The 24,483-nt window shown below is 43.9% G+C and overlaps 1 protein-coding gene across 3 annotated transcripts in view; it reads right to left on the bottom strand.

The window, feature by feature from the left end:
* CDCA2 (cell division cycle associated 2) overlaps nucleotides 1-24,483 on the bottom strand; it is a 484,453-nt gene that overhangs the window by 196,237 nt on the left and 263,733 nt on the right. For all 3 annotated transcript variants that reach the window (XM_078666604.1, XM_078666606.1, XM_078666605.1), the window contains exons 8-9: nucleotides 17,721-17,950; nucleotides 8,974-9,058 (exon numbers count right to left, since the gene is read on the bottom strand). In XM_078666604.1, the coding sequence (XP_078522730.1) occupies nucleotides 8,974-9,058; nucleotides 17,721-17,950 (315 nt within the window). The remainder of the gene's footprint in view (nucleotides 1-8,973; nucleotides 9,059-17,720; nucleotides 17,951-24,483) is intronic.

The raw sequence follows: 24,483 nt of genomic DNA, 5'->3' as shown, positions 1-24,483 counted from the left end.
GGCTGTCCATAACTGCCGTACGGTACAGACTCTTCCTTGTGCTTTGTTTAGTCTCCTTTCTGCGCTGCATTTAACACCTCAACTGTCCTGACTTGGATTTCACAGGAGCAGATGTTTCCCCGGCTCCACCTGCCGCGAAGCCCAGGTTTCCCATGAATGGCACCTTCTGTCACCGAGTGCAGTTATTCCTGTCCGTGGCAGCGTGGGCGCTGTACCGTGGCCTGCTGTTACCTGGTTTCTACTTGTGTCTATTCTCCCCCCCCCCCCCACACACTTCCCCTGCTTGGTCGTGCACTCCTGACCGGGGGCCATCTTTGCCATCTCTCCCTCCCCCCCATCAGAAAGCGGTCCACGGTTCTAGTCGAGGGACATTATGGCCCCATCACTCCTGCCTCGGTTTGCCTAGTCCTGCCTGGATGTTTGTGTCTGCTGCTCTCTGTTTGTTTAAGACCACAGAGCGCTGCTGCTCGCTGACGCTGCCTGGCGACCCCTGCAATGCCCTCTCTGTCTCAACCGGCTTGAGCAGACATCAAAAGCCCATTCCCCCTCAGTCAGCCAATCCTGGGAGCATGGAGCTGCCAGTGCTATTGCCACCAGCATGCAATCATCGCTGGCAGCCCCGCTGCCCTTGCCATCTCTCTCAGCCGTGCGGCTGCCACCTGCACCAGCATGCACGCACCTCTGCTATTACTACCCTTGCCAAAAACGTAGCTGCCTTTACCACTGCCCTAATGCTTTCGCTCAGAAGTACCATTGCCGGTAGTGCACGCTTCCCTTCTACTACTGTCGCTGCCAACACCGTCACTGCCAGTAACACTACCCTGGTCATCTCTCTCAGCAGCGTTACCTGTACCACTGCTATCAGAGCTAGCATGTTAGCATACAGGCCAGTATTACTGCCTTTCGGGTGCATTTTCTGTGCCGCTGACACCAGCTGTTTTCGATAGCCGAAATCGTCACTGCCAGTGGCGCTGCTCTAATGTCCACCAGCATTCTAACCACCACCGGTATGATCAGTGCCGGCTTTTGAGTAGCCATTGAATGTACAAGAAATCACTGCCTTCCCTGTTATCCTTCTACAACCACTGACTGAATATGCGACTTGAGAACAGGGTTTGTTGCTCATTTTATTCCCAGGTATCTTTGCTGCATGTCTTTGACCTTTATGTTGATTTCACGCGACAGTGCTGGGTACATTTTATGCGTAATTCCTTGGTTTAACTTTTGTCAATAATCAGCACGTTACGCAATTTTGTTGCGAAAAAAATTATTTTTCACATTGTGAGGCCCATTCCATTTCGGAGCCGCGATACTTAGACATGATTAACAGTTTGGGTGTTTGTTGTATTTTAGTGCCATAGCCAATAGGTCTCGCATTTGGGACCTTATAAGTGTTTAGCCATGCAACAGTTGGTGTTGTTGCACCAAGAATATTCTGCTGCATAACTAAATGCTTATACGGTTAAGCACCACAACAGCATCACTCAGCACCACCACAGCGTCACTCAGCACCACCACAGCGTCACTCAGCACTACCACAGCGTCACTCAGCACTACCACAGCGTCACTCAGCACTACCACAGCGTCACTCAGCAGCACCACAGCGTCACTCAGCAGCACCACAGCGTCACTCAGCAGCACCACAGCGTCACTCAGCAGCACCACAGCGTCACTCAGCAGCACCACAGCGTCACTCAGCAGCACCACAGCGTCACTCAGCAGCACCACAGCGTCACTCAGCAGCACCACAGCGTCACTCAGCAGCACCACAGCGTCACTCAGCAGCACCACAGCGTCACTCAGCAGCACCACAGCGTCACTCAGCAGCACCACAGCGTCACTCAGCACCACCACCACAGCACCACCACCACAGCACCACCACCACCACAGCACCACCACCACAGCACCACCACCACAGCACCACCACCACAGCACCACCACCACAGCACCACAACCACAGCACCACAACCACAGCACCACAACCACAGCACCACAACCACAGCAGCACCACTCAGCACCACCACAGCACCACCGCAGCATCACTCAGCACCACCGCAGCATCACTCAGCACCACCGCAGCATCACTCAGCACCACCGCAGCATCACTCAGCACCACCGCAGCATCACTCTGGAACACCGCAGCATCACTCTGGAACACCGCAGCATCACTCTGGAACACCGCAGCATCACTCTGGAACACCGCAGCATCACTCTGGAACACCGCAGCATCACTCTGGAACACCGCAGCATCACTCTGGAACACCGCAGCATCACTCTGGAACACCGCAGCATCACTCTGGAACACCGCAGCATCACTCTGGAACACCTCCACAGCACCACTCAGGGCCTCCACAGCACCACTCAGGGCCTCCACAGCACCACTCAGGGCCTCCACAGCACCACTCAGGGCCTCCACAGCACCACTCAGGGCCTCCACAGCACCACTCAGGGCCTCCACAGCACCACTCAGGGCCTCCACAGCACCACTCAGGGCCTCCACAGCACCACTCAGGGCCTCCACAGCACCACTCAGGGCCTCCACAGCACCACTCAGGGCCTCCACAGCACCACTCAGGGCCTCCACAGCACCACTCAGGGCCTCCACAGCACCACTCAGCGCCACCACAGCATCACTCAGCGCCACAACAGCATCACTCAGCGCCACCACACAGCATCACTATGCGCTACCACACAGCATCACTCAGGGCCTCCACAGCATCACTCAGGGCCTCCACAGCATCACTCAGGGCCTCCACAGCATCACTCAGGGCCTCCACAGCATCACTCAGGGCCTCCACAGCATCACTCAGGGCCTCCACAGCATCACTCAGGGCCTCCACAGCATCACTCAGGGCCTCCACAGCATCACTCAGGGCCACCACAGCACCACTCAGCGCCACCACAGCACCACTCAGCGCCACCACAGCATCACTCAGCGCCACCACAGCATCACTCAGCGCCACCACAGCATCACTCAGCGCCACCACAGCATCACTCAGCGCCACCACAGCATCACTCAGCGCCACCACACAGCATCACTATGCGCTACCACACAGCATCACTCAGGGCCTCCACAGCATCACTCAGGGCCTCCACAGCATCACTCAGGGCCTCCACAGCATCACTCAGGGCCTCCACAGCATCACTCAGGGCCTCCACAGCATCACTCAGGGCCTCCACAGCATCACTCAGGGGCACCACAGCATCACTCAGGGGCACCACAGCATCACTCAGGGGCACCACAGCATCACTCAGGGGCACCACAGCATCACTCAGGGGCACCACAGCATCACTGCATCCATCAGGGGCACCACAATATCACTATGCGCTACCACAGCATCACTGAATGCCACAGCATCACTCGTCACCACCACAACATCACTCCGCGCCATCACAGCATCAATATGTGCAACCATTCAACAACAACTGGTTCAAATATGTTCTCTCAATGTTTCAAGCTTCATTACAATTGTCACAAAAAGATATTAATATTTCACTTCTGTTCTTGGATTTTCGTCACAATAAAATACACTGAACATAATCTTCACAAAAGTTATTTACAAAAGTTTAAGCTATTGCCATTATTAATTACAATCACTTTTATTTAAGTATTAATTATTTTAAAAAATTAATAGCCATTGTTATTTGTAATATCAATACATCTAAGTCACGTAAATACAAAACATGTTGCATTACACATGCTATAGGTGTCACATTTGCGAAAGTTACAACTATTGGCATTGTAAATGACAAAGCTATTAATTTAGCTATTTTCAAAACCAACATATAAATAAAATAGTTGTCATTTACAAGACCAATAGCTCAAACTTTCCTAATGCGAGACCTATTGCATTGCAAATGCTTGTTTAGAACAGGCCAGAACACTAGACGACTCAGGAGGGGCAAAACAAAAAGAACCACCACAAACAAGAAGTGTGACTCAACCCAAAAAGACCAACAAAAAACAACAAAACAATTAGTGATCAACATTTCCGATTACACTTTCACCAATCAGGAAATAAACTTAATACAAAAAGGAACTTCCTTTATGCCAGCGACCAAATCCAACTTGTTAGAATTAGAAATCAGTACCTTCAAACTTACCAGGAAATTAAGACTGCGGAATTTTTTTGAGAACATAACAACCTGCCAAGGGGATAAGGAACCAGACCCCCTAATGGGGCTGAAAATTTCAAGTACCTTTTAGGCTCCAGTGAGCCATAAAACTATTGATTTGTTCGAACAACTCATCAAACAAGACCTGGCATCAATCAATTATAACAAAAGTCCACACAAAAACATCACTCAAAAGGACCGAGATACATTAAGAGCCATCGCCAACAACAAAGAAATAACTTGTATGAAAGCAGACAAAGGCGGCGCCCTGGTCGTCATGAATACAAGCATGTATCATCAGAAATTGAATGAACACATATCGGATGAAACCAGTTACATGAAACTTCCAGGTAATCCCACCGTAAAATTCGCCGAAGAATTAAAAAACATAGTTGACAAAGCCTTAAATGAGGGATCCATCAATCAAAAAACTAGGAACTTTCTTCTTAAATCCAATCCTAAGAGTCCATCTATATACGCGGTACCAAAAATTCATAAGAGCATCACCAACCCACCGATACGCCCTATAGTATCAACTCGTGGAAGCATTCATGAGCCAGTGGGCCAATATCTAGATCGCTAACTTCAACCCACAGTTCAATCTCTGGCAAGCTACATCCGAGATACCACACACTTTCTATGTAAATTACAAAATTTACAAATAGACCCCAATGAACACCTATGGATGTGTACCGCTGACGTCAGCGCGTTATACACCTCGGTCCCACACGCAGGAGGAATTGACGCCATGGAACAGGCCATTCTCAAAGCAGATTTAGATGAACCCATGAAGGTATTCCTAATGGAACTAGTTATGTTTACCCTATACCAGAGTTATTTTAAACATCAAGAAGATTGGTATTTACAGTTGGTAAGCACGAGCATGGGAAATTGCGCAGCACCAGTCTACGCGAACATCTACATGGGTGAATTCGAGAATAACAACATATGGTCAAACCCAGATTGGAACAATAACATTAAAATGTATGTTCGTTTCATTGACGATTTATTCTTCCTTTGGAAGGATACCAGAGAGAATCTGCAACAAGCTCTGATCACTTTAAATACCATCGACCAACGGATCAAGCTCACATGGACAATAGACGCAGAATGCATAACCTTCTTGGATGTCAAGATCACATTAAAGAACAATTGCATCATTACAGACATACATCGAAAACCAACAGACCGCAATAATGTTTTACATTATATGAGCTTCCATCAGGGATCACTCAAAAAACACCTACCTAAGTCCCAAATGATAAGGGTCAAACGGTTTACATCAGATTCCAACCTGGAAGAAATCCGAACAGAGAAAACGATGAACAGATTCCGAGATAGAGGATACCCCAACCAAATTTTAGAGTCAGACAAAAACCAGGTCAAAGAACTGAACCGTCTAGATTTATTGAAAAAAACGAGAACAAAATCTCAGAGTGACAGGATGGTCATAGTCTCTAAATTTTCCAATGTGAGTACCACATTTCGCAACATAGTGTTGAAACATTGGCCCATGTTACAGTTGGAGATGGATTTCAAAGACATGTTCAAATCATGGCCACTATTCGCATACACCAGAGGAAAAAATTTGGGTGAAATCCTTAAACAACCAGAAAGAATTCAGACCACATCATTCGGGACTAGACCTTGCAATAATTGCAATAACATAATTTTGGGTAATAAAGTGACACACCCCATGAGAGGATACAACATAGCGAGAAACGTCACAGCCACTTGTGACACCAACAACGTTATATATATGTTAAAATGTCCGTGTGGAAAAACATACATTGGCAAGACAGAGCGAAAAATCAAAGTACGCTTGAATGAACACAAGTCAAATATTCGAACTTGAAATCATCCGGAGCTAACTACTTCAGTGAAATGAACCATAATGTTTCCCAACTAAAGTTTATGATATTGGAAACCATCAAAAAAATTGAGGGAAGAGATAACAACAAATATCTACTCCAAAGAGAGAACCACTGGATTTTACAGACTCAATTCTATGAAACAGTTTGGACTAAATGAGCGAATTGAATATTTGTGTTACTTGTAAATATACCATTCCTTAACCCACATTGATGGGACCCATAGTTCTGATTGGTCTCCTTACTGTATTTTTATGTTTATTTTCAAACATATAGCTGGTTTATATAACATTACGTTTCACCAACAATTATGTCTCACAAATTTTGTATAACTTTTAGTGTTTTTTACACTCGCAACACACTTTAGCTCATACTCTGACTTCCGGGTTTGCAAGGTCTCCAACAGTTTCTATCACTATTTTCTACAAAATCACGTGATCGGCATAACTTTGTACTTCAACTGACACAAACCCGCCCGACGAACATTCACAGAGGTTAACCGAGCCATTAAACAGAATCGCACAACACGCGACTTTTTCTCACGTAAGTCATATCTATTTTCAATTTTAATACAGGCTTAATCGAACGCTACGGCGACTAGTAACAAAACCACATTTAATAAGCAAAAGCCTGTTAGGCGCTCTCTGACATATCCCCGGTTTGGGACAACGCTGCATAGCTTATACTTAAAGGCCCAACCCGCTTCTAAAACTCTGCTTGCTACAACTATTCATGTGACTCAGAACATTTAAACCCAAGACATCACTGATTTCTTTATCTGCATGCTTAACAAACCTGTCCATTTTATTATTTACTAGCGGCCCGTCCCGACGTTGTCCGGGGATAAAAGCCACAGAACATGGGCCTGTGCTTGTGAAGGCAGTGTCCGTAATCGGCACAGCGAGTTGTGACTCAGCAACAGCTTATTACTCAGCGTGTCTGTAGTCCGTCTGGCCCCTTGTGCTCCCTGTGGGCAAACGCAGAGCCTCAATGCTGCGCGTGTGCAAGATGTGTCCTGCTAGGTGATGGTGTGCGTGTCCAAATCTCCTCTGTCAAAGGTTTGATTTTGTCCCCACGCATAAGATGCTTGTGGAATACAGGTTTTGTATAGTCTTAGAGTAATTTTGCATCAGTGTCCTGTGTCAGGTAAGGTTAGAGTGTGTTTTTTTCCTCTCCATTTAGTAGATAGTACTCCCGGCCCCGACCCGTATTGTATCATCCGAAGTAGAACGCTGTTAGGTCATGCTCATGTCATGTGCTGTCCTGGCTTTCCGATGTCTCAGTCAACAGTTACCTCATGCCCCTGTGTAGTCCTTGCTTTCCTGGTTAGGCAGTGCGCCTCAGTTGGTTCACGCTGCCCCGAAAGTGTGCGTGGTGCCGAAATCCGCTCCCCGAAATTCAGCGTTGTGCAGACATCCTGCACGGCGTCTATGAACATGCAGGTGAAAGCTAATGTGAAGAACACCCCCACCCACGCCCACCCACGCAGAGCACACCTCCTGAAGGCTGGACGCTATTATCAGGCAGTTGAACGCTAACCTGTGATATCTCTGGCATCTATTACCATGCAGCTGAATGCAAATGTCAAGCACAAGCCCACCCACGCAGAGCACCCCTCCTGAAGGCTCAAAGCTATGACCATGCAGTTGAACGCTCACCTCCAGATGCTGCCGTCTCATAATCCAATGCTAGTCTCAGGCGCCTGGCATAATTGAACGATATTTTCAGCCCGCTGACGTACCATGCAAATCGAACACTATTCTCAGCCGGCTGATGTACCATGCAGGTGTACGCTAAACTCAAACTGCTGCCGTCTCTGAACCTAACGCTACTCTCAGGCCGCTGGCAAAATCGGACGCTATCCTCAGGCCGCTGACGTGACAATGCTGAACGCACAGAATGCCAACGCCCACCCTCACAGAAGGCACACGCCGACCTCTGATCTGGCGCTACTTCCAAGTGACTACTTTGTTAAAGAACGTGCTTTCTCCCGTCTAATGTATATATTGCGCTAGTGTGTAGCCTATGTCCATCTGCTTTGCCTGACTTTTCCAATGCTGCATGCAGCGTTCAGGTTGGCGCAGTGGTTCCAGAGCTTACCCGCCTCAAATGTTTAGGCTGTCTCTTTATATTATTAGTATGGATAATGGTGGCAAGAAGAAATCACCGAATAAAGCACTCTAATTGCAGGCAACCACAATGTCACTTGGACATTTTTTTAAAGTGGAGGGAACCTAAATCAGGCAAAATAAATAGCAGTCAAAATAAATATCCACCACTTAATTTAAAGGCTTTGAACCATCTTTACCATTGAAAAAAGAAGCTGTGTTTAGGCGGATGTGAACATTTGTACAGGTTTTGTGCAGTCAAAGAGAAAATAGGTGATGGGTAAAGTGGGTTAACGTGGTACCGAATAGCTCTGGAGAGGGAAAGCAGAATGCGAATGACAATTTAACAGACCAACAGAGGAAGCCTGCTGACCAAAAGTCCGTCTTTGTATGCATCTTGTGGACATTTACCTTTTCCAGGGAACACAAAAATCTGACGAAAAAGCTAAAGCTGTCTCAAATGTCATACCTAAAACATGGCCTCTGATACGGTTTCTTCATAGATAGCAGCCCTTTTAAAACAAGCACTAGCAAAAGTAGCTAGTCTGACTTTACATGTAAACACTGACATTCACAGGTGCCGTTTGTGTGTTGCATCAATGCTGTTCATCAAATTAAAATCTACAGACATCGCTTGGTCTGTGCTCGACAATTTTTTTTTGAAATTGTTGCCGAATAGAATGCATAGAGGAGATAACGTATTAAATGTGGCCCTGCGTCTTTCAGACAGCAGAAAGCAAGATCTAAAAACGTTTTTTAAACATTAAAACGGACATGAGAACAAAACAGACGAGGCAGATCAAGGCAAAACATGTATCACTATCTACATGGTTATGTAAAAAATATTGAAAAAATCTAACAAGTAGAAACACACATACCGAGTTTGGGGGACTTTGCCACTGATGAGTCCAAAGAATCCGAAGACGAAGACCGCCCTTCAGCCACAGAAAAGAGCACATGAGCCTGGTAAACCAAATATCATGTTAACGTGGCTTGAACAAACCAACACGTTCAATTCATACTTATACATTTAACAGATTTAGCAACATAAACAAGATATAGCCTGAAGCGGCAATATACAATTGCCATAAAAGTCAAACAAAAATGCCAGTCTCGTTATGCATTTAAAAACGTTGTTCTGGTTCCTCAAATTATTAGAGCTTGTGATACTAAATTAGAAGTATTTAAGCTCCCACTGTTTAAAGCTCATAGTTTTGAAACATGAAATTGTACTATTAATCATTATTTCACAAATGCTGTAAGGAAGTAACTTTTATTTTGCTCGCCACCCAAATAATGAGAGTTGGCTTCAGCCAGGGGCCATGAATACTAGCAGGTAATCGGCATCTGTTAATGCTATTTACAGACATTAATAACCAATTATAATGCGCCTAGCGACAACCCGTTTTGGCATAAGCATCACATATTTGACAAATGTTATGATTACTATTATGACACATTAAAGACATTTAGTTTGAAAAACGGACTTGCATCAATCTAAAATCTGGAAAACTAAATACAATAAACGGATGAGTTGGCACAGAAAATAAGTTCACACCATATTTGTAGAAAACTCACTTTTTTTGACCTAGATCAAACTAAGGTACTACATATGTCTGAAAACTACGCTTGCAAAATTAGTACAAGGTGTCTTAGCATCCCTCACTCACTGCCATTTCGAGGACTTGTTAAGATGGTTGAGACAATACATTGATCGGAGTTGCCTGCAGCAGAATTCCGGACACCTGTAGTTCTGAGGATGAGGCAGCTAGAGATTTTGATGAGCCCAGTTGACTAGTTCCAGTCTTGTGCAGTTTGCCTCATTGTCTATCATCAATAGGGTGATGAAAGCATGGGAGTTATCACCATGATGGTAGACGAAAAGGCAACGAACAGAGAGCCTGTGCTTGCTGTTGAAACGGAGTAGAGAAAAGTGTGCCTTTGTCATAGTTTAATTAAAAAACAAGCTGTAGAGGTTTTTTTTAACTCCACCTCGGTACACACAACGATCATGGAGGTATACTGGAGGCACTGGTGATGGATTAATTCCAGAAATGGGCTTCGTGGTCTAGAGGGAAGCAACATATGCACGCTCCTTATAGCTTGCATGGCAGTTGAGGATTTAAAGTGGTGGCAGTGATTTTAGTGGCCATGCAGGCCTTTTTACCCCGCAGTTAGAGTCCTCTATTGACTTTCCCCACATTTTCAAATTGCTTTGCCAACCTCTTACAATCAGCACCTAGACGCTTCGGGCATTAGTTAGTTGTGCTCTATAAATTCAACATCAATCAGGTTCTTCACCTATTAGCGAAGTTCATTAATTTTGCTTGCATATGCTCATCTGCATTTGTAGAGGAAGCATCTGGAGAGAAAGTAATACTTGTGGTCATTGTTATTCTAGAATCAATTTCATATTTCTATATTGAAGTGATCTCCAAGATAAAGGGGAGCAGGAAGCATAGGTAGTAAATCTACACTGTGCAGCATTCCAGAGATACATTATAGTGGGTCAGACTTTTGGGTATGGTAACGGGAAATAGATGTCCCCTTTGAAGCAATGGCATTTACCACTGCCCTTTCCTGACCAGGTATTTACTGGAAGACTAATCCCACAGGAATTATTTTGGGCCTCTCCTGTCTAGACGCTCCCATCACTCTCCACCATCAGAGGTTACAGTTCACACCCACTATTTGCAACTTTAGTACAAATATTGAGCAGAAAGATCCAGTCACAGAATAAAGATTTCTCTACCAGAACACAATAATGGGGACGGGATATTCTGCTACAAATAATCCATCAAAAAATGACTTCACCCAAAGAGTTCCTGAATCACATATCCTTAGCAGAAGGCTCCTCAAAAACTAGGTGGGATCTGTGATTTAAGAAGTATCTTTCAAGGCTTTGATTGGAGCAGCGTACACAACCTCCTTGCAGGAATGTGGATTATTATGTGGTGTGGTTGCAAGACCGCACCATGAAATAATGTCACGATATTTATCAGGTACAGTTAGGTTTATTTAACAAACCTCTTAGCTCAGTACTGGGTAGCTGAGGGACAGAGCAATCCAGCATAACCAAGGGAAAAAGCGAAAGCTTCAGAAAAACCAAAAAAAGTCAATAAGTACGAAAAAGCACAAAAATCCAACACCAATTTATAAAAAATAGTGTGTTATTTTCATCTTAAAATAGATACCAAAATGACAAAAAACTATTGATGGAAACCGGAGATATGAAATTTTAAAGGCAAGTAAATCACTGTAGTTTCACTTTTGGGAAATGGAATAAAGTAAACCATTGTAAATGGTTTAGCAGTTTTTAGCCAGCTGGCTAGTACAACTACTCATCAACTGGACAGGCCACAACAGGTTGGGGCCAGTCACGGGGACCACTTAGGCCCAGGGAAACAGTTACCTGTTGGGTCCAGAAGCTTTAAGGTTTTTTTAATTTTTTTAACTTTTTTTAATACTTTTATCCTGTAAGGCGATCCAGTCAAGAGGTGGTCCTGATGCTGGGGATGCAGAATGCTAAAATGCTTATGAGATGTGGAAGTACTCCAGGGGCCATCCTGGTATCCCCAAGCGTCAGGATTCTTCCCAGCCTCCGGACCCTATCTCTCACTTTGCAGTATGGTAATCCAGTGCAGATCCGATGCCAATTGTCAACTGGTCCCTCTGTTACAGAAGTTTCAACAGTTGCTTACAGAGAAGGAAATCTTTTCTTTCTGGTGACCAGGGACCACTTCAACCTTAGCTACAGGTCCCACGGGCTAGGAGACACTTCGGGAAGGTCAAGACTGTCACCCAGCAGGTAATTCGGTAACCAACGGCCAGCAGGGGTTCCTAGACAGCTGGGCTCTCAAGGAGCGCAGGAGTTCTTAGCATTTGGTGATTCTGAAGCTTAACAGAAGGCTAGCCAACTAGCCCTTGGAGCCAATTCTGTCCTAGCACAAGTGGAGCACTTTTCCACAAGTGGGCACAGCAGGCACAGTCCTCTTTGCATGTACTTTAGGTGCAGAACGTGCAGTACAACCTCTCTTTGGTGGGCCTAGGACCACCAAGGCAGTCCTTCGGTCTTCTTTCCAGCTTAGTATTGATTTGAAGACTGTGTGCCAAGGTAGCCAATTTATGCCAACTTCATATTTGTGGGAGGAGAGGACTCACTAGCAAAATAGGGCAACAATTCCCACAGGGCAACCCTTCCCACTTTACATCATGTCCAAGGAAGTGTGGCTTAGAAATCTCCCAGAAGGCGCTATTCTGCCCACTACCAAAAAGTAATTGTATTTATATAGCGCTTACTACTCCTGATGAGGCATCAAATCTTTTTTCGGCAAATACACTACTCAGGAACCCAAAAAGGTTTAGTGGCAAATTAGTATAGGGAAATATCAATACATTTGAGTAGTGGGCATGCAAGTCGGTTTGAAAAGTATAATGGAGAGATAGAAGAGGGAAGAGTCTAGAAAGTGTTTATGGGGCGATCCTAGTAGTAGGAGGATGTTTGGGATAAGTAAAGGAAAGATGGAGGAGGGAAGATTCTCTAGAAATGGATTAGGGAAGTCCTAGTCGTAAAATGAGGTCTCAGATGAGTCTAAGGAGGGATAAATGAGAGAAGAATTTAGAAAGGGATGTTTGTGAGATCTTAATAGTAAAATGATGTTCGGAGTGATGTCCAGACTCCTTTAGTGTCTGGAGTTCCCTAGCCCAACCCATAAATGTAGCTAAAGGAGGGCTGCATACCACTTGGAAAACAGGTTTGGCAATGGGGTTCCCTCCCCCTTACGAGATGCCAGCCTGTCTGAACAAAAGTGAAGTCTCCTGACTAGTGTGACTTGCATTTGCTCAACGGAGGCGGCTTCCCCTTTGAAGCTTGCTATCTGTGGTTCACACCCCTAGGGCCATCCTCTATTATCAAGTTCAATCTCCTCCCTGGACAGATCTTTCGTTTGCTTTCCTGAGATTCATTCACATCTCTCACGAGGACGGCAGTAGTCTGTCTCTGGGACAGCAGCGGGGTATTTCAGAACCGGCTACTGCAAAACTCGACAAAAAAGGGGCAACTTTCTAAAATAGCCCTTTACTTAAAAGTTATCTTAAATCCAACTTCAGCAGTGAGTTGGGTTTAAGGTGTCAATTAATTTGATACCTTGGTGTACTATCTTCAGTAGTCCCAAATGGAAGATAGCATTTAGCGTTGTGACTAGTGTAACTCCAAGTTTAATGAGGCTACCAGACTTAATTAAGAGTTTTCAATTTCAGGACATGTTAAACACAAGAGGGAAATGCACTTCTTTTTAATAATTAGCGCCCTTCTTTGTCGGCTACCAAATTCTTCCCTAGGGTGGCTCATTAATGTTAAACAGGAATGTTTTGACTTGGCAAGAGGGTTCATTTTGCCATGACGAGCTGGCAGCTTGGGAGCTGCAGTCATGTTTTTACTGTGTCACTGTAGTGACGGCGCAATTAAGTACTGCAGTCCAGTACTGACATTTAACTTACTTGCCCTGGGTACATCTTGTACCCTATACTAGGGAATTATGGGTAACTTAAATACGCCAATCTGTCATTTGCCAAATGTACATATACTTTTAGGGGTCAGAGCACATGCCCTGGAGTATGGGCAGAATGGCACGGTACACTAGAATCGAATAAATGACACCTAGGTCATCAAAAAGTGTGGGTTAACCTACAAAAAAACATTTCTCTGCCCTCTTCAGTAACCACTGAAGTGTAGCATGTCTAGTAAAATTTGCCACCTTCTGAACAGTGTTATGTTGAGTGTGATTATAGTAAATTACTTTTATTTTGCCAAGACTAAGCACCGGCTGAACATAGAGTTATTGACCTTTAACGAGTGTCAATACAATCCTGAGTAAGCCTTGGAAGGTAGACTTTGCTAATCTGAGGGACAAGTGATAAAGGGGTGTATTTTGTTCTCAGTTTTGGGCTCCACAATGTTATGCCAGAGGACGCGTGGTAAAAGACTCGGGCAGACAATCAGAGCCCACTAACCCCAATCTGCCCTGATAAAGTTCTTACAGTAGTCAAGAAGATTATGATGATCCATAGCAATGCTGTTGTCCATAATCTATACACTTAGAATTCTGTGGTTAAAAGAGGTGATCATCAATGAGATTTAAGTAAGAGGATGACTTCGACTTAAGGACTAGATGTTTAGCAGAAGAGACTTTCACAAATCAGCCTCTTTTCCCTCCTCCTAAATCTGTGAAGTAAAGATTTGACAGATGGCACCGTCCTTTGGAATACGCTGCTGCTGAAGGCACTACTATTTGCCCCTTGTAGGGGTCATCAGTAAACAATGTGTTTTGCCCACTGATGGAGAAAGGCTTGAAACAGACTCTTTAGAAATCTCAGCCATGTTAAAAGTTAATCGCTCTACCAAAGTAGTTGTATGCTGTGACTGAGATTGGAGAAAAACTCCCCCCAAAAAACTGTAAAGAAACTTCTCACAGATGATTAAGAGCAGATCTCAGAACTGAACTTATTGGCACCTGATCATTGGGAGAAGAAATGTGTACAGTTTGTGGCATCTATGGAGTAGTCTGCATGGAAAACAAAGCCATATTACTGGCTACTAAAAAAACAACACCGAAGTGCCAAAGAGCATGCTGTTACTGCTTATTGTAAATTTAATTACCACGTGATAATAGCCAGATGACCAAGAATGATTTATGCAAGTGAATCTATTGAAGACCGAATGTTAAAGTAAAAACTATGCATCTTCATTCTGTTTCTGAGGGACTATTAGCACTGAACAATCCCAGCCATCTGTGGGATCAAAGAGCACTTACTGCATTTTACTAGAAAAGCCTTTTATTAAATAAAAGTTTCATAGGCTACACAGGTAGATTTTATTTAGCATTTTGAAAGAAAAAAATCTATTTCTAAATTTCAGAAAGAGAGACTAAAACGAGAAACAGAACTCCGATGGGCTTCAGCCTGAAGAGATTGAAAACTGGCACTGCTCCTTTAAGAAGTCTGCACCATCAGTAGCCCATTAGGTCATCTGAGGGGCAGTACCTCAGTCCCAAACAGAGGATCGTGGGGAACTGAGCTCACTTTTTTGTCTGCTTTCGATTGTAAATGAAATGTTGGTTAACAATTTCACTCAGCAGACTGAGTATTTTTTCCAGAGATTTTCCATTCATGTGAGCTTACCTTCAACTGAAAAACAGGGGTAACCCAGTATTCCTGGGGAATTATCATTTACAAGGTCAATGATTATCTTGGAGGAAAAGCAAAGCCTGTGTTTATTAGGCAAAATCGCATGGGCAAGCTTCAAAACACTGTAGACAGCTATTTAATGTCTACTGACAGAAACAATAGAACAACATAAGTAGATACTCAACACAGTGATAGTGGTTAACGTCAAAGGTGAAATAAATGTGTACAAAGACACAGTAAACGTTGACTTAATGTCCTCTTAGTTAAGGAATCCGAGAAAAGCATATTTGGTCAGAGATTTTTCCTTGCTCTCATTACTCCGGGTTAGAGATTGCTACCTGGATGGTCCTGATGAAGACCAGTTGAAAGGCAATTGAATAGGGGTCAAAACGCCAAAACATTTCCATGTTGACTTGAACAGATATAAAATGTAGTCCGTTGAACTTCTGCTCTAATTTTGAATCCTGGATTCCTTAATTGAAAGGACACCTGGCTCTATTGACGGTGGACAATCCATGAGCCTACGCAACTTCTCTACAACAGAGTTTCACTTAGGATGGGGGAGAAAAGAACAAACACTGATCATCTCCTCCCACCAACATAATTTGCCTCCTCTTACCACCAGTCATACATTTCTAAAAATGTTGAATACATATGCTTTTACATTATTGAATGGTGCCTAATGCAGCCACAGTTGGGCAGGACAGAAGAGCACACTTCCCAAGGCTCAGTGTGAAGCAGTGCAGAGTGTTAACCAGTTTGGCGTTTCCACAGAAAACGTATTAAGAAAAGGTAGGAGTGATTGTGACTTACATACCACCTTAACAGTCACATCTTAGATGAGCTGCAACCAATGCCAGTATCTAGTAGGCAGTGTTACAGCAAACAAATGATGGATGGAATGCTGACAATGCAAACATTCTCCCCCAGTCAAAAGACCTGGGTTAAATCCATCGTTCTTTTGCCCACTACGCCACCCCACTTTGGACCCAGCCATATACCAATCAGTCTTGACCCTGTGCCTCATGGGAACAGTCCAGACCGAACTGCTAGGCCAGGTCCTCCCTGGATCAGAAACAAGCATCCTGAGACCGGTTTCAGGGTATGTCAACCTTCTTCAACCAGGCTAGCTTGAATCCAATGGCACAGTGAGCATGGGTCCTACGATTGGGAATACCCATCCCAGAGCAAAAGAATGATGGATTTAACCCAGATCTCTTGAATGGGGGTGAATGTATGATTTATTCAGCATTCCACATATCATTTGTTTGAGTAGCACAGTATCTAGTAGGCAGACTTACCTTTTTTATTCAAAGCAAGATTTCAACCCTAGAAATTAGATGCATCTGCTCTGAGACAAATGGCCCATTGAAAACGATATTCAAAATGTCTATTAAGCATTATACAGCAGCAGCTCCAGTGTCGCAGCACAATAACCTCAGTCGTGGGCAGGAAGGTTACTCCACACCCCCTTCGAAAGATGTGTGCATTGTGTCCGATGTTACAAAAAAATCACTTTAACACATAATAAATGTTATGTTAAGTCAATAATGCTTAATTTAAGGTTATGACTGCAGTTTACTTTCATGTTGTCCCTTTTAATTTTGGGTTTCCCTAATGTAAACCATATATGAATCAATTGGTTCATTTGGGTTTTTGAGGGCCAAAAATGCCTCGCACAGCCTCGGTTAAGACATGGAAGTGCAAGTTTGGAAAGGAAGTGGCAATGGCATACAGACACAAATCACTTTGTAATTTTAGCCTTACACTGATCCTACTAAAGTGAAAGGAGAGGGAGGGACTGTTGAACAAGCAACAACCAGTGCGAAGGAAAAAGCCCCTGTTGGGACTTTCCAAGGAATGAACAATGGTAACGAGAGAAAGATTCTTGCTATAGAAAGATGTAGTGGGTGGAAGGTGAGGACATATACGATGGGTTGGGAGCATTGGGGATCAATTATGAAGTCAAGTGTGAATCAGGTACATGAGAGGCTTTTTGTAGCAGGGTAATTAAAGCCAAAAGCTACCAATATTTCCAAACAGTAGGTGGAAACGTGAGCAAAAACAGAATCCTTAACGTGGCATTAGGATGCCACCATCACAAAAGCATAAACTTTAGTCACCCAACCCTTGTGAGCGCACATATAAGGGATTTGCGAATTTTGCTTTAACAATGTGCAGGTGTTCACCAGGTAACAACTAAATTACTTTAGAAAATAGAAGGAAATACCTAAATGTACCCAGAATCCTCAAGGCAGCCTAGAGGAAATCATCCATGAAACAAAAAAGATGCATCCTGGATAGTCTAGAACCATTAAACATAAAAGGCTTTTCATACATATTCTTTTAAACACTACACAACAAACCTTCAGTTCGTAGAAAATTCGGTCAACAAATGATTCTGCAAAATTTGATAGTAATGAAGACTACATATAGATACCTTGCTTGGCTCCTTTCCATGTTTGGCTGGAGTTGGAGTTTTCTTAAGCACCGGACGGAGAAAGGGGCTAGAACTGGTTTGAACACCAGCTGGAGAAACTCCATGCTGCAACGGTAATGAAGGCGGGTACAATCGATCACATTTTTCAGGGGTCGAGAGCTTAGTAAATGTAGACTTTGTCCCCATGGAAAACGTCCGCTTCCAAAATGCAGGTGATGCATTGGCTTGTCCTATAGGTTAGAAACGCAAAATATGAACAACAGCCCTTGGTCAACTAGTACTTAAAATAAAAAAAATATGCATTTTTTTTTCCTGAACGGTAACAGTCATTTGAGGTTATCAGAAGTAGAGAGAGGAAGTGACTGAGCCATATCAAAGCAAAAGTAAAATTACAAGTCTCTGATAAGGATTAGATCTCGTTTATCTATGTATTTATCGCTTCTGTTAATTGGTAGATTGGGAGCAAGAACCAGGTGTTTAAGGAACTCTAGTTCAAAGCATTGTATATGTCCAGTCTAATAGAACATTTATACTCGCCTTTCGCTACTCCCGACAAAATCCCTGCTTAGTTTGCCAGAGCGCACATGCCTTAGTTGTGCTCTAAATCTGTAAAAGGAAATCCCCAATGAATTGAACACCAATGAGCTGAGATGAAAGAATAAGGCTAGGTGCGCTCTTCAACACCAAATGTTATACTTCAGTAAGAGACATTTAAATGTAGTTGACAACCGATATTCCCTATGAATAAGGAAATGGTAACAGCACAAACTATTATAACCCCCTTGGTTTAGTGGGACAGGCAGACATGAAAGATAGTGTCTTCTTTGTTTTAAGAATCAGTAGTAGAAAGACAGGCTATGCATCTATGTGGTAGTTGAATACCAAATAGTCTTAAGATTTTCTTTAAACAATCTGTGCGAGTGCAAGAGGGTAGGCAACAAAGAATTGTTCTGGAGTCTTGACCCTGTGCCTCATGGGTACAGTCCAGCCCGAACTGCCAAGTCAGGTCCTCCCTGAACTGGAAACAAGCATCCTATGACCGGTTTCGGGCTTTCAGCCCTCATCAGCCAGGATAGCTTGATTCCAGTGGCATGGAGAGCACGGGAACCACGTCTGGGCATACCCGTCCCACTCTGGGTGACAAATACGAAAACAACAGTTGATGGACAGAATGCAGAACAATGTCATACATTCATTGATACGCCCTAAGTTTGCAGGGTATGCCCAGACGTGGGTCCCTTGCTCACTATGCCACTGGATTCAAGCTAGCCTGTCTGATGACGGCCGATTTTATTTTTATTTTTTATTTTGAAAGTTTTATATAGCGCGAACAAGATCTTTGCAGATATCAGAGCGCTTTACAGAGCAGGGAATACCAAACAAAAGAAAGAATACGTGAGGGAGCATAATAGTACAGGTGAAACAATAATGCAAGTACATAGTCATAATAGTAGGTGGAAACAATAATAAAGGTAAAACACATATTCGTAGGGATGTAGCAGAATAATACAGGAAAAAACACAAAGTCATCGGGATCGAGCTGGGTAATATAGATCGGTGCCGATCCTTTATAGTTTCAAGTTGAAAGCTCAAGTGTATTTGGCCATGAGAAGAGCTTTTACTTCTTTCTTAAAAAGTGTGATTGAGGAGATGAGCCCTGTTTCAGGAGGGAGTGAGTTCCAGATCCTGGGTGCCATTCCTGAGAAAGAGCGCTTATACGTTTTTTCCTTCCTGAATCTTCGAGGTTTTAGCAGTAGATTGTTTGTGCCTCTAGTGTATCTAGAGCCGCCAGAGATTGACAGCTTCTGATTGAGGTATCCGGGAGAACTCAAGTGTATAGCCTTATGTGTCATGCAGGCAATTTTCAGATGTATTCTGGCTTCAAAAGGCAGCCAGTTCAGGGCTTTCAAGTCGGGGGTGATATGCGAGTGTTTTTTTTGACCCAGTGATGAGTCTTGCTGCAGCGTTTAGAGAGGCTCTTAGGGGTGCAGTAGTGGTTAGTGGGAGACCGCAGAGGGCGATGCTGCCGTATTCAATTCGCGGGATTACTAGTGCTTGTACCGCAGTTTGGAAGTCTTTGGCTGGTAGGAAGGGTTTCAGTTTCCTCAGTGTATTGATTTGGAGGTTCGCACCTTTAGTAGCCTTGCTGATATGATGCTGCATGTTGAGATTGGAGTCGAGAGTTATGCCCAGAGATTTTGCTGAGTCCACGATGGTGGGTAGGACATTGAGTGCAGTTAGCTGTTTAAGCCACGTTTGGGAAGTAGAGATCTTCGCGGGAGGTGAGATCAAAAGGAACTCTGTTTTCAGGGCATTGAGTTTGAGATGGTTATTGGCAAGCCAGGATTGGGTGCTTCTGATTGTTGAGTTCAGGAGTAAAATGTCATTGGGAGATTGTAGTTTGAGATATAATTGGGTGTCATCTGCGTACATGTGAAAAAGTACATTGGATGCTTGTAGCAAGGTGGTGAGGGGTTCCATAACTAGGTTGAACAAAGTTGGTGAAAGGGAGGATCCTTGAGGGACACCTAACGTAACAGGTATTGGCGAGGACATTAGGTTGTTACTCTTGAATTTCTGCGACCTGTTGTGTAAGAAGGAGGTGAACCACTTGAGAACAGTCCCAGATAGACCCATTCTTGTGTTCAAAAGTTCGAGTAAGTGCTCATGTTTAACGGTGTCGAATGCTGATGAGAGATCAAGGATGAGGAGGCAGGTATCATTTTGATCTAGCATTTGTAGCGCGTCATCAATTATGTGGGTCATAGCACTTTCAGTACTGTGTCCTGCTCGGAAGCCTGATTGATGAGCGTTGAGGAGATCAAACTGATCAATGTGTTTAGTCAGCTGCAGTTGTGCACATTTTTCCAATAGTTTGGCGAGAGTGGGAATTTTGGTAATGGGACGGTAGTTGTTTAGGTCGGATGGGTCGGCGGAAGGTTTCTTTAGTAAAGGTGTGACTTGTCCAACTTTGAGGGAGTCAGGGATGTATCCTTGCTGTAGCGAGCTGTTGATAATTTTAGTCCACAGTGGAAGGAGCCATGGGGTGAAGTCTTTGACAGCGTTGGCAGGGAGGGGATCCGTGAGGTGATTGGACGGTTTCAAGGTACTGAGCAGTTTGCCTATTTCTTCTTCAGAGTAGGTGTCAAAGGATGACCACGTAGCATTGTTTTTTAGTTCAGTGGGTGTTATGCAGTTGGGAGTGTTGTAGTGGCTTGCGTCAATGCTGAGATCACTCTTTATGTTGTCAGTTTTGTGTGTAAAGAAAGCTGCGAAGTCTTCACAAGAGGGCGCTTTGTCAAAGGAGCTGATAGGTTGGGGTTGTTCCTTGGCTTGTGTTCTGATTAGCTCAAACAGTTTTCTTGGTCTGTTTTTTGCTTGGTCGAGCTGGAGGCTGAAGAAGTTTGCTTTTCAGCGCTTTATTTTCCTGAAATAGGCGTTTCTCTTTTTCTTCAGTCTTTTCAGGTGCAGTGCCGATGGAGCTGTTCTCCAAGTGCGCTCTGCCATTCGCATGGCTCGTCTATCTTCATTGAGACTCCCGTCATACCACGGATTGGATATTTTAGCGGAGACTCTTTTTAGCTGCATGGGAGCAGCCTCATTAATTATTGACGTCATCGCATTTAGATAGTGATCAGTCAAGGATTGGACGTCTGTAGCGCCCGTAGGAGGGAGCAGTAGGTCGCGGCTGTTCGGGGGTAGGGAGTCTGGGTTGAGTTTTTTCAGGTCTCTTTTCCATATTTTAGGTCTGGAGGATTGAGTCGTGTTGAGTTTGATTTTTTCATTGATGAAGAATGTGACGATATGATGGTCTGACCAGTCACAGGGTTGGATAGATTCAAGTAGAATAGCGTCCTCTTTGGCGATGATGAGGTCGAGGATAGAACCTTTCTCATGGGTCGGGCTGTTGCATACTTGTGTGAGGTCCAGGGCTTTGAGGAAATTTTTGAGACTATTTACCACCGCATCATTGCGATCGTTCCAGTGGAGGTTGAAGTCACCAAGGTATATTTGGGTGAGCTGTCGTCCGGCGTTAGTTGAAATCATGTCCATGATTTGTTGGGCGAAGGTAAGGTTGTCTCTGGGTGGGTGGTAGATGCCGTGAAGAGAGCATATCGGTTTGCCTTCACTGATAATATCGAGGCAAATGTATTCACATGACGTTGGGGGGGGTAGGGAAGGTGCGGAGACTTTCAGAACAGAGGTTGTTCCTGTATATGCATGCAATTCCACCACCTATCTTGCCAGACCTGTCGAGCCTAATGGTGCGGTAGTTGGGGGGAACCAGGATGTCCATTATAGGTGTGGAAGATTCAGTTAGCCAGGTTTCAGTCAAGATGATTAGGTCAAGGTCCAATGATAGGATGAGATCGGCGATGGCGGAGGAGTGTCTAGGAGCCGATCTACAGTTGAGGAGTGTGCATTTGAGACGGGGTGTGTCAGGGGAGGTAGAGGGTACTAGAGAGAGGGGGACTTCTCTAAGGTTATTCAGGACGGAGATTCTGTTGTTTAGTGGGTGGGGTCTACGGAATTTTTAGTGTATCGTGGGAATGGGGAGGTGCGTGGCGGTTGTGTCGTTTAGGGGAGCTGGGTCGTAGGAGCGGAGGAGGTTGAGAATGTCGAGATCCGACAGAGGGGTGCATGTGCGACGGGTGTGGTTGTTGCGATTGTCTGCAGGGATCGCCTTCCAGTGTGGGCGGCGGGTGCGGTTGTTGCGATTGTGGGCATGGATCGCGGTCCTGTGCGAAGGGCGTAGCTTGGAAGCGTCAACGGAACGGGTGATTAGCCAGAAACCGGTCCCAGGATGCTTGTTCCCGGTCCAGGGAAGACATGGCTTGGCAGTTCGGGCTGTACTGTCCCCTTGAGGCACAGGGTCAGACTGGTTTGCATATGGCCATGTCTGAACTGGGGTGGCCGAGTGAGCTAAAGAATGAGGATAGATTAAACCCAGATCAGTTGACTGGGGGCGAGTGCTTGCAATGTTCAATGCTTCGTCCATCATCCCCTTTGGTATCAATTATGTCATAGATCATGTCATGAGTGAAGTAATACGTGGGGTAATTAGTGCATGGCGAGAGTTATAGCTATCTTAGGGCACAAGTTATAGCTACTTGAGAACTTTAACTGGTGGATTTTAGTGGTTTTGTAAATTTAAAATGTTATGTTTTAACTGACATTTTCACTTAACTATTACGTTACTTTAAGTTTTTTTTTATTGTAAAGTGAGATATTATTCCTATTTTGAACTATTTCACTTTAACCTTTGTTTTTTTTCACTGAATTTCTAGAATTTTCTTAACAAAGTAATGTTTTATAACCATACATAAAGCCAACACCTGCCACACGTGACATGGTGTTGGCTGAAGGTCTGGCCAGTCCCTACTTCCAACTCCCTGCGGACAGCCACCCCACCGCCACGCACGGCCAGACTCTGTATGCAGGTGGAGTGGACAGCAGGGCCTGGCCATGTCCAGCCAGGCAGCCAATCCTACGCCACACATTCCATTCTGGCATGCAGTGTGTGTAGTTGGGCTGGCACAACCTGGCTCTGCTCAGGAACACTCACTGACTTTATCAGAGACAACACCAAACAATAAAAAGCGGCCCTAATGGCTCTGTCAAGGGGTGAGCATATATTAGAAGAATAGGTGTATTTTTTATTTGAATAAAAAAATCAACTAGTCTTTCATTTAACTTTTTTTAGCCAATTAAATGCAACCATAAAAACAACCACAAGAGGGCCTTTCATGCCAGTTGAAATGAATAAAGTCTGAACTAGGAGTACTTTAAACAAGCATTGGCATAGCCAATAGGTCTCACCTTTGGGACCTTATAAGTATTTAGCCATGCAGCACATTATCCTGGGTGCAACAACATCTACTATTACTTCACGTGCCACTGGTGAATGGAAATGCTGTGGCTAGGAGCAGTGCAGCCTGTGGGTCCTGAGCGTGACAACGATGCCATTAATTTGTCCTTAAACGTTAAGTTCTATGATAATTATGACACGTGACCAGTGCTATTTTGAATAGAAGCCTCTGGTGAAAGGAAGTGAAATGGAAAAAGAGTATTAGGTAAGCAGAAAAACAAAAGGAGAAGAAAGAAGGAAGTTAAATTAAAAGAAAGCAAAAAAAAGAATTAAAAAACAAAAAAACAGAAGGGGGCCCTGGAAGAGAGATGCAGAAGGAAGAGAAGGAAATAAAACAACAAGAGAATTGAAAATGGAAGATAAACAGGAAAGAAGACTAAAAAGATAAACAAATAAATGAATAAAAAAAACTATTATGAGGGAAAGGAAAGACTAGAACCGTTACAGAAATGAAATAAAATGAACTGACAAAGGGGAAACAAATGAAACAAAACCAAGGAAGCAACAAAGAGAAAGGGGAAATAAATGGAAAGGAGGACAAACTGAATATAAGCTGTGAACAAAAGATTCATAAAATAAAAGAATGAAAAAGGAAATTAATAGAAATGTGAGGAAAAGAAGCTAAACAGAAAGAGAAATGATAGAAGAAAAACGAAGAACAGGAAAGAATAGAAAACAACAGATACCATTTAAAAAAGGAGAAAAATCAAAATCTACAGAAAAACGATTAAGAGGTTAAAACACACAAAGAATAAAGAAAAGCATACAGTGAGTATGAAAGATAAAATAGTACACACAAACATAACATACTAAAACAAAATTTCACAAGCACATGTTACTAAGCATTAAGCAGCTCGTAAGATTTTACTGAGCGCCATATGGGACAGTTTATAG

This window comes from Lissotriton helveticus, chromosome 11 (assembly GCF_964261635.1).
Source record: "Lissotriton helveticus chromosome 11, aLisHel1.1, whole genome shotgun sequence".
Classification (NCBI taxonomy): Eukaryota; Metazoa; Chordata; class Amphibia; order Caudata; family Salamandridae; genus Lissotriton; species Lissotriton helveticus.
This window is presented reverse-complemented; position numbering and strand designations above follow the sequence as displayed.